The sequence below is a fragment of the Gallinula chloropus genome (assembly GCF_964237585.1).
Source record: "Gallinula chloropus genome assembly, chromosome: 2".
Lineage (NCBI taxonomy): Eukaryota > Metazoa > Chordata > Aves > Gruiformes > Rallidae > Gallinula > Gallinula chloropus.
Genome location: NC_140086.1, coordinates 17,026,873 through 17,042,773, shown reverse-complemented (window position 1 = coordinate 17,042,773; position 15,901 = coordinate 17,026,873). Strand labels below are relative to the sequence as shown.

The window sequence follows — 15,901 nt, the reverse complement described above, 5'->3', positions numbered from 1 at the left end:
ATTTAACAAGTCTAGTTCTTATATACAATGTGCATATGTTCACTATACCCCTGCAGCAGTATATACATATACACATCTTTGCACTCTTGCCAGTTATGTCTCTTACACAATAGCAAAGGTATTAATTGTCCGGTGAATTTTTCTCAAGGTTATTCGCCATGACTCACTGCATTCTGGCTAGCTTTGGTGGGCCGTGTCCCATTCACTTATCTTCTCCCCCTCCTGGCCACCATCCAACTGTTTGTTTTGTGTGTTGTTTTTTTTTTTTTTTTTCTTGGTAACCCACTCATTTAAAAGGAAAAAAAAAAAGGAAAAAAATGAAGAAAAAGAAAAAAAACAACAAGGGATTTAATATTGGATAAGGCATGCTCTCTATATGAAGTGCTTTATAGGTCTTCACAAGACATTACAAGCTATTGAATTCCCATCAAGGAAACCTATTTCTGTTTAATTGTGCTAAGTGCTAAGGTTTACTCTTTAGGTTTTCCATTCTTTTCAGCTTGTGCATTGTTCCTGTGTAGGCCCCTCTGGATGTGAGTTGTGAAGTCATACTTGTCCGTGCAAAGATGCTGGCATATGCTGCACTGGAAAGGTCCACTGTCACCATGGCAACTCATATGCAAAGCATACATCACTTCATCCAGAAAGACAATGCCACAGTGCGCACACTTGGTAGAAAGTTCATCTTGAGTACTTCTATCAACTTTCTCTGTTTTTACTACATTCAAGGGACCTTCATTTTTTACATTTGGTGGTGCCTTATTCTTTTCCTTGGAGGCACCATTTGCAGTTGGCCCAGGTCTGGAATGCTTTATCGCCAAATCTAGAGGAATGTCATTGTCTGATCCGACAGCTGAAAAATGAGGAGGCAGATTAAAGGTGGGATAAGGCACATAGTTTTGGCAAGGATTTGGTAGGCCAGGCACATGACTCAAGTAGTGTGGATTCCCAGGAACAGACAGCTTATATTTACTCCAGAATCTCAGCCAGTCAGCTTCACTCTGAAAGTCATTGTGTACAAACGGAAGTCCAAAAAGTGGGTACTGGTATTTTTCAATAGGGCTTCCAGGTGGCGAATAGTTTGCGTGTTTCGCAGGTCTCATGTATTTCTCTATCGGGCTGCCTCTCTCTGAGCTTCCTTTCCCTTCTGATATCGATGAACTGTTTCCTGGGTCTCCAGTACTTTCCTGAGGACTTTTTATCTGAATGTGCAAAGGTTGCATCCTTTTGTGAATATCCAGAGTTTGGCTGACCAATATTGGCTGCTGAGCAGAATGGCTTTTAGTCAATGAACCTGGGGCCTCATATTTACTGAGGCTGGGAAGCTGAATTTCTCTCTGATGACCTTCAGGTAAATGATCCTCTGACCTCCTCTCTAAGGGGCTTCCATTGACTTGTTCCTCACTGCTACCCCTCTGCTGTTTGTTTAGCTGCTCAGCCTGAAGTGCCTCCGGGTTAAGGCGCTTTCTTGTTCGTCTCCTAATGATCTGCTCACCATTGTTCTGCTTAATGATGTTTAAAGGCCTGGGAGTCTGCATCGAACATACACATAATGAACAAAAGGGAAAAAAAGAAAAGAGATATTAAACAAACCTGCGAGGCAGCGCTCACACAAATTTATCATTTCTTTTGTTAAGAGCTATATTATATATTACACTAGTTTTATGGGAATGACCAAATTTCAACCCAAATGCTAGTTCCTGGCCCCTCATCCTAAAAGTAAACTATGAATTGGTTTGTTTTATCAAGCTAAGTCAACTGCCTTAGACATACTATACCTGTTTACTTAAAAAGGCATGAAGTATCCAAGCTGTCAAAGCATTTATTACCCCTTACTCCTGAAAAAATCTGTGAAGATGTGCTGAAAGACGATGCTGAGAGCTAGGGGAGAGAGGTGGGAGATGCATGGCCCTGTGCACTAGTGTTCTATGCATCATGTCACCACCACCGTATTGGGTGGAGGTTTGTGCACATCAATCACACTGTATGACAAGAATTGTGTAACTCCCCCCCAACCTTTATCCCTACTGGTTTTCTTCTAAATGTTACTGATGTTTCGCTAGTAAGTCATGATGGAGAGAAGGCTTCCCCTGAAGTTGGGGGAAAAGGGTCTGTAAGGAAAAAAGAGATCAAGGAAGAGGCAGAGGCAAGAGCCAAATGAGGACTTCTGTTTCCAGTTGCTACTTCTCCACACCAACTCAGGGTAGGTGGCCTATTTAGATGAGAACCGAAAATGCTTCTGCATGAAGAAAAAAAAATAGTATAAGGAAGGACAGCAGCCAGGCCTCTTTGAAAGGCCCCTCCACAGGAAGGCCATGGTATGTGAATGAAAGATGGTGCTGTAACATCGGTATGTGTTGTTCTACTGGGCAGATGTTAAAACAACAAGAACTACCTTAAAGTCATTCAGCTTGGCATGCTGGCTGCTGCCATTTGTCTCATCCAAATGCACACATAATCCTATTTTGGTTAGAGGTCAGAAAAGTGCCCCACACAGTATTCCACTTATACGTTTATTTGGAAATCTTCTTTTTTAACATTGATTAAATTTTGGTCTACAGTCAACACCCAAAACAATTTGTACCTTGATGTAACATAATTTATATATATTCAGAACTATGAATTAATATAAAAATATCCAGAGCTGGAAGACCAATTGCTCTATTATTTGTAGGGATTTAGTTTCTCTCTTGACTTGCCATCTTCCTCTCCTCTTACACCTATTTATTTCCCTGAGGTTGGCTCTGTCTGAATGGCTGAAAACATGTTGTGGTTTAGCCCCACTACATTTTAGGCAGTGCAGCCACTTGTTAAGATTCTACTTTCTATTAAAACTCTAAATCAGAAGAAATATTCAGTTTGATTTAAAATTTCAATATACAAAATTTAAACTTAGTAGAAAAATGACACCTTGAACTAGGCTCCTCAAACAGATCTAAGTTGAGGCAAAGCAATGTTTAGATAAAATTTGAATATTATCTGTGTGCATTCCATGCAAATAAAGTTTATAGATATTTGGAGAATCAGTAGCTTATCCAAATGCCTAAGCATATATTCTTTATTACCAGCTCAGTGTAATTTCCTTGCCTTTTTATGACAATTGTAACACATGCTGTGAGATCTTACAATGTTCTTTACATTGCTCTTATTAAACTTCTAATTTATACGCTACAGAGCATTTTAATGCGGCTTCCAAACAACCTTTAACTAGTTTGGAAATACTTTTAGTCTTACTCTTCATGTCACAGGTATGAAGTCTGACCCTGGAAGGAGTTAAAAGAAACATCTTTGTTCTTGCAGTTAAGGATTCCCACACACTTGTTTGTAGCTCAGGCTCTTCCAAGTTAGGTGCTACTGGGTATTAAAGGCTGAAAGGCCAACTTAAAAATTCTTCAGCATGCAAATGACTGTATTCATCAGTCTAGCCTTTAGCTGAGTAAGAGACTAATCGGCAGAGTAAAGCTACTCACACTTTTCTTACTCATAGTAGCAAGATGCAGATAGAAATATTCCGTATTTGGTTGCAATATCCTGCATTTGGAGGCAGACAGAAAATTTTATGGTGTCTTTAGACTGTCAGTGGGACAATAAACGTAGAAAATAGTGGAAACATTACCAGAATTTTACTTTAAAATGCCCAGTGTCAGACCCTTACTTGTATGCAATACATAATATATTGAGAGTGATCACACAGAGTTTTTTGCCATCTCTGTATCAATTGGTAATCTCCCTACCCAAAATGTATGAGCAACTTTAAAAACAATTCCAAAATTCAACAAAAAGATCAGTAGATTATTATGATTACGCTTCTTGGACATCATCTGGAGCTGAGGTGATCTCTCCACTAGATGATCACGTATGTCTAATCCTAGAATAATATGCTGTAACTCCTCATTGAAGTGGTCTGAAGAGGTTGTCAAGGAGTCACTATGGAAGAAAATCTCATGTTCCTTCCTTAACCGACTTAGAGTTATTAAAAAAATATCAGAAACAGGACTGCAATATGTCAAGTTTGTGATTCTGGGGAGACAAGGGATATGTATCTTTCTCTGTCAGCAAATGTAAATACCGTATTTATGTTTGCAGTGAACGGGAAGCATTTTTTTCTCTAAAACTATTTTAATAATTGACCATTGGAATATTATTACACATTTCTTAACACAGTTGTCTGCCTTAGAGGAGAGAAATGTGGAAAAATGGCAATTTACATGCAAATGACCCTAGACAGATTGAATATTTTTGAAAATACGTTGAAAAATTATTCAAGGGTGTCATAGAAATGGAAATGTGACTTATAGAAGAAATCACTACCATGTTAACATTTGTCACTCACTACTACCTAGTAGTATCTGACAGACCATAGATTTTTCTTATTAAACACAACTGAAAAAGGGACCTTAGAGATAAATGTATTATACATATTCTGGAGGTAATGAGGGCAGTAGTTCTAAGTAGTGATAATCCAAACGAAAGGAAGCTATGCAATGTGCAAACCTGCTATAGGCATATTTTACTGGGCTGTGCAGAACAATTTAGTTTGACGGGGTGGCCCACAGGAGGGAACAGTTCCATCTCCTTGGCTTTTTATAGTTTCAGACCTTTACCTAGTAACTGCATCATCCAACTCCTTAATTCTAAAACAGAGCTGACCATTACTTTAATTTTTCATGAAGAACAGACAGGCAGCCAGATAAAAGAGACTCTCACCTTTCTGGTGTCAGTCTAAAGAACATTCCTTTGCATGGGAGTGTCTCAAAAGGTGTCCAAAGGAGAGATTTGTTTGATTATTTCAGACTCTAACTTACAATGGAGTTGCTATCGCACCACAGCAGAAAGGAGGATTAATTAAACTCTTTGCGTTCGTTTGGTCAAAGTTCAATTGAAAATATTAATGTCAAATGTCCACTCAATGACAGCTCATTGCAATGCCTGAACAGTGGAGCTAAAAGATAGTGTCAGCTTCTTGCTTTCCATATGCATAAAATAAAGGTTGACATTGTGCTGCTAATTATTATCGTTGGAAGCACACTAGTTTGTTCCCACTCCTTCGTAAGAATTAACTGTGCTGGGTGTTTGGACTCAAAACTGGTTCTTGTAGCCATTATCTGTTCGGTAAGTTATACCAATGATCATGGTAATGTCCAATACTATAGTTTAGAAAAACGTATTTAAAAAAGGAAACATGGAGGCTGTGAAAAGAAGTCCTACAAGTAATGAACTCAAACATCATCAAGTTAACTTTAAAACACCAAACTGCTCTCTTTAAAATCTTTCTGTATGCTTATCACTGATTGATTTCTGTAAATCAGATGATATATAGCTAAAACTTCGAGAGATCTCCAGGAAGATGATAATTTCAGCAAGATTCAGCCAAGATGCTGCCCAGATGCATTAAGTCCATCTTCTCCCACTCAGATGCTGTTATGACTGTCTGGGATGTTCTGATGCTTAAAATTGTTACTGACCTCAGAACGGCAGCACATGGCAAACACAGATAACCTTTGGGCTGGTGATAGTCTTGCTGCTTTCAAAAACTGGAATCTTTTTTATTAAGTGGGCCGAACAGGATCTTGAGTAAACAGGATTGTTATATGGCCTGTACACAGGACCAGGGACAAAATTCACAGAAGCTACTAATTGATTTAGATGCTTATGCCTCAAATGTAAAGAGAAATAGGCATAGACACTTGGGAGTCTTAATGCATTTGAAATAGTATCATGAGTGGGGTTTTTTTTTTTAATGGAATTTCTGAAAAACGTTTTTAAAAATATACACTCTCAGTCACAACACAGATTTCTGATTTGGGCTCTAGGCCTAAATTGTTGTGTTGCCTTGGCAAACTCCCAAAGACTGCCTCAGTTTCTATTCAATGAAAAATAATACTTTTTAACTTCATGATCATGATGTAAAAGTTAATTAATTAGAGTAAAATTCCAGTCACCTGACTCTCCCATGTGCCTCTATTACAGATAGCATGGATGATAGTTAACTAGTGAGTCTTAACCTAAAAGATTCTGAGCATTTTGGCATTGATCCGAGGAAACACTTAAGTATGGTTTTCCTGGACCTGGACCAGAGCATTCAACATCTTTCAGGATCAAGCCAAGTGTCAATAAGATGAAAAGCAATATAGACAGTTCATGATTATTACTTATTCCCTGTCTGATCCTGAGTGATGGTGAACCTTCCCCTCTCCAAGTGATGAATACCAACCATCAAGTGAGAAGCTTCTTGTTGAATTATTTCAGAATCCTCCAGGAGACTATAGGAACTGTAGGAAAAAAAACGACAAAAAACCCACCTCCCCATATCTCCAGGAAATTTACTGTCAGGAATAATGGGGGGGAAGAGAAGTGAGAGAAAACAAAAAAAACAGCAAGGGACATTTTTTTATACAGATGTGATGTCTAACTTTAAGAATTTCTTTTTTTTGTTGTTATTATGAACATAGGGGCTCTTGAATTTAGAGAGCTTTCATCACAACATATTGTATGCCTTTAAATGGAATTCCCAGAAAAGAAATAATTTTCCTCTTACTTTGTATCAAAATAATTAAATGCATCACTGGTGATCTCAAACATGTCTACCCACAGCATCCCAGCCTGTTTCATAATGAATCACATCTGATCCCAAAGTGACCATACTGCAAAACCCTGTTAGGAAATTAACTGCAGGCCAGGGAGTGGTACTAATCACACAACCAGACAAGACCACAGCTGCCCAGCTTAGCTATATAACCTCCCTCCCCCCCCCCTTTTTTTTTTCTGAACAAACCAGTAAGTTCTTCCTACCGAGTGAAGCTTCTGGTAGAGGCCACACGCATTGCATACATATCCACCATTTGCATTCTTTCGCCAGAGAGAGGTCTTTGTGGTCAGGCAATTGGCACAAAAAACACCCGAGCCTCTACGTCTCTGAAATGAGGAAGAAGAAGAAGAAAAAAAAAAAAACAAAACAAAAAACACACAGAAAAAAAAACAGGTCAGAGGTGAGTCACATGAGCTGCGGAGTTAGGACAAATCAACACAGGAGTTTTGTCTCTAGACTGGCAACAATGACAGTATAAAACCACACTGCCCATAATGAGGTCAGGTTCAATTGTGCTTAATAGGCACCACTGATTTTCATTATAATTAACCCTAGAGTGATGGATGAGGTGTGTGAAACACCAAAGCCTTTTCAGAATAACAGCTTTAACTTTTTGAACTTCAGGTTTTGTGCATTTAATGATGGTTTCTAAACAGCAAATTCTGAAAAACCCCTCTGGAAGCTGACGGAGAACATTCTGTAAACTCCTCCTGGGTTGTTCATTGCATTTCACAACAGATTACTTCTTTTTAGTTTGCCCGATTTTAAAGTGTGATTGCTAGCAAGAATTCTGAAACACCACCACTTTAATTAATTACAGTTTGTATCTATATCGCACTAAATCCTTTAACAGAGATTATGCTTCGTTACTTGAATACGTGATATTCACTTCCTGCCTTTCCCACTTCTGACATTAGTATAAGCTCCCATATATTTCCCACAGCCCGCTAAGAACAACGAGTAACCTCTGACAAACAAAAGTACAGTATTCTTAATGAGACCTCTTTTGAACTTCTCCCAAAACCCCAGAAAACACAGTTTCATCAATGGATAGATTTATTTATTTTATTTTATTCGGGCAAAGTAAGCCATGGTGCAACTTTCCTAAACACAAATTGATTTTTAACCAGGCTGAGCTGTGCATTCATCAGCTTTCATGATGATCCAGGAATATTTAAAAGTAGACACGTTTATGAGTATTGCTCATTATATTCTTTCTACGGAGTAATGATTTCATTAAACTTCTCATTTAAACAAAAGTCAGGCTGTGTTTGTGGGCACAAATACTAATAAGAAGGAAATGGAATTCTTTTGTTGAAAAGAAAATCTGAATTTCAACCCTTTTAGCAAGGAAAAAAAAATCAATAAGAAACCTTCATCATCTAAGATAAGAATGGGTGAGTACAGGGAAAAAACAGCCTGGGTGAAAACTAATTTTATTATAAATTAAAAATTACTAACACTATAAGTCAAAATTTCAGAGATTCATAAAATTTAAGTAATTTATTTAACTTTAGTCCATACTGTAGAAGACCGGTGTTCATGCCAAAAAAATACAATGGTTATAATTGTACTCTGATACATTTCAAATGGAAAGCTTTCTGCAGACATAATTTTGGCTTCAAGACTGGAACACTTTCTTGGCATTGAAAGGGCATTTGATTCATCGGGTGTTTCACAATGTATCACTAAAAAGACCTGGTGAGCAGCCAGTTCCCTATAGGGTAATTTTTCCATCCAGATGCAAGTGCTATCAGAGGCCCTCGTCAGCTAAACTAATTATGATCTTGCATTTGCTGATGCCTGCTCACTCTAACGTTCGACATCCTCCATTAATCATCAATACAAGGAAAATGAATGAAACGTAAAGAAACGAGGGCTGGTAAGCTGCACAGCCATAAAACTCTGAAATGAGTGCAATAATTTAACAAGATTGGGGAAATGTTTTTAGTGAGCACAAAGTCAGGCTAACAATTGCCCTTTTAAACCAAGAACACAATTTCATTAGTACCGCAGGTTGTGCTACGTTAAGGTGATACAATAAAATCAAGATTGTCGTCAAGATAATCTCTTTCTCACCCCCTTAAATCATCCTGTACTTTGACTCTTAAATCAGAAGCAGTAATACACTACCTTTTTCCTCAATCTGACTAGGGGGAGAACTAAATGGTAGTTGATATCCTTCAGCAAACATCCAACCAGTAGCATACAGGAGATGCAGCTCGCTATGAAGATGCACTTGTCCCCAGGTAAACTGAAGCTCTCCGTTCATTTATGGTTGTATATCCTTGCACGACTTCACCTGGCTGCTGAAATATTCTCCTTAAGAGTACAGTAAAGCTTCACTAAACTAACCCAAATTTGGTCCTCTTAAAGGGCAGTAAGTTTCCAAGTGGAAATGCCTGTATATGGCCAGGGTTCAGATACAACCACAGAACTGTTCCTTTCCATTCCCACTTTTTGTCTGGTGGCCTATGGCTTCTTGGTGGATTGCATTAACAAACTGGAGTCTTAATCTGAGTCTTTCATAGAATCACAGAATCATAAGGTTGGAAAAGACCTTTAAGACCATCAAGTCCAACCATTCCCATCCTAAGCTAAACCATATCCCTAAATACCTCATCAACCCTTTTTTTAAACACATCCAGGGAAGGTGACTCAACCACCTCCCTGGGCAGCCTGTTCCAGGCCCTGACAACTCTTTCAGTAAAAATTTTTTTTCTAATATCCAATCTAAAACTGCCCTGGTGCAGTTTCATGCCATTTCCCCTTGTCCTTTCACCTGTCACCTGGCTGAAGAGACCATTGCCGACCTCTCTACAACCTCCCTTCAGGTAGTTGTAGGTGGTGATAAGGTCTCCCCTCAGCCTCCTCTTCTCCAGGCTAAACATCCCCAGCTCCCTCAGCCGCTCCTCATAGGATCTGCCCTCCAGCCCCTTCACCAGTCTGGTTGCCCTCCTCTGCACTCACACAAGGACCTCAATGCCCTTTCATTTCTGGTTGTGTTCCTTGAGTTTGGGAAATGTGCTCTATGAAGTCATAGAAGACTTTTAAGATATAGAGAGGCATCTAGTATATAGGCTACAATTGCACACACCTGAACCGTGTGAGAATAACACTGAAAACTCTTCACTGAATACTATGGAACATTGACAAAGGGAACTATTTTTTTCTTTTTAAGAAAGAGATGATTCAAACTGGACATTATTTGCGATGAGATAATACAAGGACTACAGCTGACAACAATCTACAAAATACCTGGCAGTAGCTATATGCATCAAAAAACCCACACCTGTGCTTACTTACAAGCTATTTTACTGTTTAAAGTTTCAAAGTACTCAAGCTAAACATCCTTCCCTAAAGTTAACACAAATAGCTGCTCCAACAGTTGCATTGCATCTTTCTTTTACCTTCTCTTGTTTCTGGACTATTTAATGACCTTACAGGATAATCACCAATGATCATTCTGCTAATCACCAATGATTGTTCTGCTACAAAAGTGTTCCAACATCGCTTACATGGAGTAATTATTTGTTGAGCTTTTTGGTTATGAAACAGCTTTTTACAGTTGTGGCATACAAGTTTAGAATGGATTTCCTAGGGTCCAACAGGACTGTGGCAGAACTGGACTAAATATTCTTGATTCTTAGATCACGCTAACCATGGAACGGACCGGACCTGCTTATCAAAATACATCTGAGAAACTTTGCCTGCAAAAAAAAATGGAGGCTGTTTTCAAAAGTCTGTAATTTCTGTAGTCCTCCTCTCTTAAAGCAATAGTTTCTTATAAAAACCTCAACCAAACAACTTTCAAAAGCCTTTTCTTCCCATATACCAAGTTTTATAAAAGTTACTGGCCAACAGATTTTTTTTTTTGTGCTAAATTTTCATTAATGATGGTATTTCCACTGTCAGTGATGATATGTCTTCTGAATGAGTTTGTCTGGTTTTACACGGAGTTTGTACTAGTCAATAATAACAATGGCCAATATTGCTGGTTTTCCAGGTAGTCTTGCAAAGGAACATACTTCTGAGCTCCAATTCATCAAGGTCTGTGCAGCAGCTTATCTCCCACAGCCTCCATAAAACCCATTCACATGCTTAAATGCTCTGCTAAGCACCACCCTAGCCAGTATTTTCAAGAAGTATGTTATAGAGCCTCCTGCTCTTTTTCAAATGTGAACATGTACCATAGTAAAATAATCTTTTAAGATCAGCCCAGAAAAGGTAAGTCAACAGAACTAGTCATGAGATGGTCTGAGCCACGGATAAACAAGTTTTAGTTGGCAATCAATACCACTAGAACCAACTGGAGTCATCCATGAACTGTTTTCTGTACATCCTCGGAAAAATAAGCCAAAAAAGTCTAAATAACTAAAATATGTATCTATTAAGTCAAGCTTTAATCACCTGGAGCCTTATAAACACTACATTACAATCTCAAATCCTGAAGAGGCCAGTGAGTGCAGTGGAGAGCCTGTCTCTATTTCCATTCCAGTTCCTAGGCATTTAATTTCACAGTTGTCTCAAATCACATTGGGCTGAAACTTGGCCCATGTTTTTGTCAGCCCAGATGTAATTTTTTTTTTCTTTTCTTTTTTGGTACTGAAAACTTTATTTAAATCAGTTCAGCTGTTTATAATTTGGAGTCTGTCCAAAACTGAGGGGTTGGGGGGCAGAGGGGATTTCAAGTTTTTCAGATAACTTTCTAACAAATCTACAGTCATAGTGGCTTTGCTCTAGGGAAAACAAGCATGCACACATTTTAGTGTTTTGTAGTAGCAAGGCAACAAGTGGATTATTATTCTTATGTAGCTAAGCTATGAAAGTTTGTAATTATTCACCAAACATGCTCTGTAGATCTCTCTACTAACTGTTTTCCCTCAGTAAGAACCATGCTGAAAGCATGTAATTGCATAACAGCCCTTGATATGCAGAGTATTTGCTCACATTTTTTATGGTTTCATATCTTGACCGTTTCAAATCGAACAAGTCTGAAACTTGGTCTACACATTGTCAAGCCCGAATGACTATTTTTTAATTTTTTTTTAACTCCTTAAACCATTTTTACCAGTTACCACTATTCCACTGAAACAAGGAAATTAATGCTAGTGCTCCCTGCTATAGCAATGAAAGAACGCTGAATACCCTGACAGGTAATTCACTCAGCATCTTGGCAGGATCAGGCGCTTGGTTTTTAGGAGAAAAAAAAGATTACTACAATTTACATCACTGCAAACTTCACAGCCATGTAGAAGTGTCATTACACTCCTTGGTTTTACAAAATTATTATAAAATGTACCAAACTTTCAGTTATTTCAATGGAACTTCAAGCAGCAAAATCTATCCTGTAAAAGCACAGCCAAAAACACTGCTCAGGAACTGCGGCTTTTTAGCTAGCTAGACTAAGCAACAGTGCCTGACACTCTGTGAGTGCCAAATACATCCTGTTTTCGAAATTTCTGCCAGAAGATGCTTTTAGAAACTCAAATAGGCTCCATGAGCGTCAGCCAAGCATTTTTCTTACATCACCCTCTTGGTTTTGGACACAACAAAACTCGCTTTTTTGCTGATTACTTTCACTTCCCCAACACAAGACGACGATATGATGAAGCCTGAGTGGATTTTTTGACCATCTCTGGCTTTTTTACTCTGCCAGAAACAGAGCACGATGTAATCACAGCTCCAGAACACGAGGTGCAGAGAAATCCTAAATGTTACCAAGGAATAGGCATATGCCAGTCCTATTTCCTACAACAAAGGTGGGGACTGCAACACACACGCCTCAATGAAAGAAAAAACAGGCGAAATGCTCTCTGCCAACACAGGAGGTCCAGAAGGGAGGCAGCATGAAATCTGCCTGCTCATGGTTCAGTATGAGCCAGGTGACCTGCTGTGGAGAGGGTCGGTTGCAAGCAGCTGGTCTTGTACCTGTAATGGTTGGGCTACTGCTGCACAGCTCAGAAAAATAGTGCAATGCACTCATGGTTTCATCTCTCTTTGTTGCATTTACACAGCCATGAATATTTAGGAGCATCTTGTTTCACACCTGCTAGGTTTTTCCAGGTATTGACCTGATTACAAGAGGAGATATTTAGTTCTCTGAGTTTGGGTGAGGCTCGGTTTAGAATCTGGGCAGCAAGGCAGCATCTGGGTGTTGGAGTAAGCGCTACTTTCTTCTGTTTAGGATGAGAAAAGAATCTTTCAGCCCTCATTTCTTTTGGCTGCACAGGCACTCAGATTGAATGTGTTTAATCAAAACTTCTTTCTCTCTCAGCTATGAAAACAGCCACAACTATGTCCCCGTAAAGTTTTGCATTTTAAAATTTTAGTTGTTTTTGCTGTAACTATGTCTAAATTAGAAAGAAAGTAATTGGGTTTTCTTCCCTTTACAACTTGGACAGGTTTCAGGAATAGACCAGGCACAGAAAATTTTCGTCCCCAAAGCATGTTGTCAGAAAAAGCAAAACACATAAAGAAGTTGTTTTCAACCTTAACTATAAGTTAACAGATGCCTCTTGACGTCAATTTAATGTGTCAAATCCAAACTCTTCATTTAAGACATTTTCAAGAACAATTACATTAAAGAGCTGCATTTGAAAGGTGCGTAAGATAGGTTAGGCAAGGCAAGGTAGGAAGCAAGTAAAAATGTCAAAAGGGAAGTTAATATCACACACCTAATTCATCTAAAAATTTTAGTAGGATTTTTAATGCTCTATTGTGACAGCATCTTTTTATTATATACGTTGTATTACAAACTTTTAATGAGTGGGATGGGGGGGGGGGGAAGGTTTAGAGAGGGGAAAAAAGAAACCAGACAGTAAATTAAACATTACTGCTAGTGCAGCCTTACAGAGATCTACTCCTGATCCCTTAGGGAGAGTAAATATTTTAATGTGCGTGTAAACGGCAATTATTTTTTATCATCAGCAAAAATGCAGATGAGTAGATTCTGTCCCAACACTCACAGCATTTCCTCTCATTCTGTGAAACGACCTTAGAGACAGCGGCACTTCACTGCTCAAAAAACCCCACAACCCACCCCAAAAAAACCAGGCAGCGAACTACAACCCCTTTGTGTCTCACTGAGCAAGGAGAATTTACTAAGATACTAGCTTACAATGTGATGACTGATGACAAAGTAAAACACCGGTTGATCAAAATAAACGATTAAGAAAAATACAGCTGTCACCTTCTTACTTTGATTTCCTCCCCCGTGCTGGAGCTGACCCAGCCTTTGCCACTGCGCTGGAAGGGAACCACGTTCCGACACCCACCTCCAGCCAGAGCCTGAGCTCCGCAGGCAGGAATTTGCCATTGTTTTAATCATCCGTTAAGAGCCACACGCAACTATGGCATCACATAAACGATCCCAATATGCTTCACAATGAATTATTAATTTTCGTTCATTTGAGCATTTATCTGCGAAAATTATCTAGTGTGTGGTGTGTCTCCTAGTTCATCCAAGCAGGGGTGGAAGGCAATTTCACAGACTCTCCCCTCAAGATCTGCAGTGGCAGAAACACGAAGCAAAACTTTTCCTGCAGGTTAGACTTCCTTGCCACAGTCCGTGGCGCTTCATTTTTAAACACTGTGTGTTAAAAATATATGTGATCTTCTCTGGGCCAAATGCATACATGGAATCAATAAATACACATACACATATTTATGGAATGAGGCTTTTGTATTGAACACTGAGGCATATTTTCACTGGAACTATGTATTAGTCTGCTCTGCAAACAGTTGAGTATTTACTTAATCGTTCTATACAAAATATGATCTTTTTAGAAAGTGGTTTCCTCCAGCTACCTTCTACTACACACATATCTATTTTTGAGGTCTTATCCTTCAATTTGCACAAGTTGATCATCCTTAGATCTCTGCCAGTGCCTTAAAAAATAGGCATCGCACTATGATATGATCCTGCTTCTGCTGTATTTTGCCACCAGTTACCAGCAGTACAGCACAGACCTCCACGGAGGCAGCCCAAAAATTAATTTTTAAAGTTTTATTAACACCAATAGCCAGGGAAGAAAAAAAAAAAAAAGCAACCTGGAAACCTGCATTTCCCACACAATAATGATGTAATTTTGCAACAACTGAAACCTATTCAAGAGGAATAGAAATTCTGTCTCCGAGTCAATTACACAGGAAAGTACTGTAATGGGCTGTCCCCCGTCAAACAGCTCACGTACACGACTTCCTTCTCAATTACCAACTTGTCTGCGTTGCCATCTGTAAAAACGAACGCATACCTTGTGCTGCCAGTTTCTGCTCTTGCACTTCCATTAGTGGAACTGGCTGCAGCTGCTCAAGAAGAAAGCCCTGATTGTCTTTGTTTTCCCCAATGTCGCACCATTTTCCTCCCTTCCTGTACATCGACTCAAGGTAACGCCGTTATCTCTGCTGAGGTGTGCTCACGACTACTTAAACTACAATCTGCCTAAAATTCTGTCCTATTTTCTTTTCTCAGTGTACCACCTAACACAGTAAAAAGCTGTCAGCGGCATCTCTCAGCATCTTCACCAGAATTATGGTGCTAGCATTGCAACAGGTTTTATCAGTCCTTTCCAGCAACTGCTGTACAATTTGCTAAGTCTTTGTCTGATTGTCTTCCCACTTTCCTAACTCAGCTTGACCAGTCGGGCAATATTCACAGAGTACTTACAGGGAGAAATCAGAAAGTAAGACTAATAAAAAAGCAGTACCAAGTAGCAATAATATAAAAAATATTTAGGTAGATGCATTAATGTGCGTAAGCATGACAGAGTGAGCCTGGTTTGGTACAGTGACCCACGCTCCTAAATAATATAAACCTTTCTCCACCAGCACTTTGCTGAATAAGATCCACACAGCAGCTCCAACGCTGAACGGCTGCCTGAAAACTCGGCGCTCGTACACACAGACTGCCGCTCCTTTCCGAACGCCGTGTGCTTCCAAACGAGCTCAGCCGCTGTTGGGGAACAAATCTAAGAGAAGGTCCTGACCAGTCTCTTGCATTTTTTTAAAATTAGAAACACAACATAAACAGTATGAAATGTACGAAATTCAATTACTCTTATTCTCATCAGTAAGCAGATAAAAGTAGTGCTCTCAGAACTAAGCACGATGACAGACATTGAGAAAACTGGAAAGGCTTCTGACCCTTTCATTTCTTGGCACAGGGAAAAAATCTCCAAGTCCTGCTGTCGCAAGCAGGGAACCTAAATCTATAGCTAGGCTTTGCTATAAACAGACTCACTTTCTGAGATAAAGAGTCGGTTATGAAGGTGCCTAAACACGGAATTAAGTGCTTCAGTTTCGGCATCAATA

The 15,901-nt window shown here is 39.2% G+C and overlaps 1 protein-coding gene across 1 annotated transcript in view; it reads right to left on the bottom strand.

Annotated features, from left to right (window-relative positions):
- Positions 1–306: 306 nt before the first annotated feature.
- The window catches only part of TRPS1 (transcriptional repressor GATA binding 1), a gene marked incomplete at its 5' end in the record, with an annotated part of 172,684 nt that continues 157,089 nt past the window's right edge, over positions 307–15,901 (bottom strand). Inside the window, 2 exons of the mRNA XM_084280091.1 lie at positions 307–1,532; positions 6,793–6,915. Coding sequence (XP_084136217.1) covers positions 471–1,532; positions 6,793–6,915 — 1,185 coding nt within the window. The 3' untranslated portion in view covers positions 307–470. The remainder of the gene's footprint in view (positions 1,533–6,792; positions 6,916–15,901) is intronic.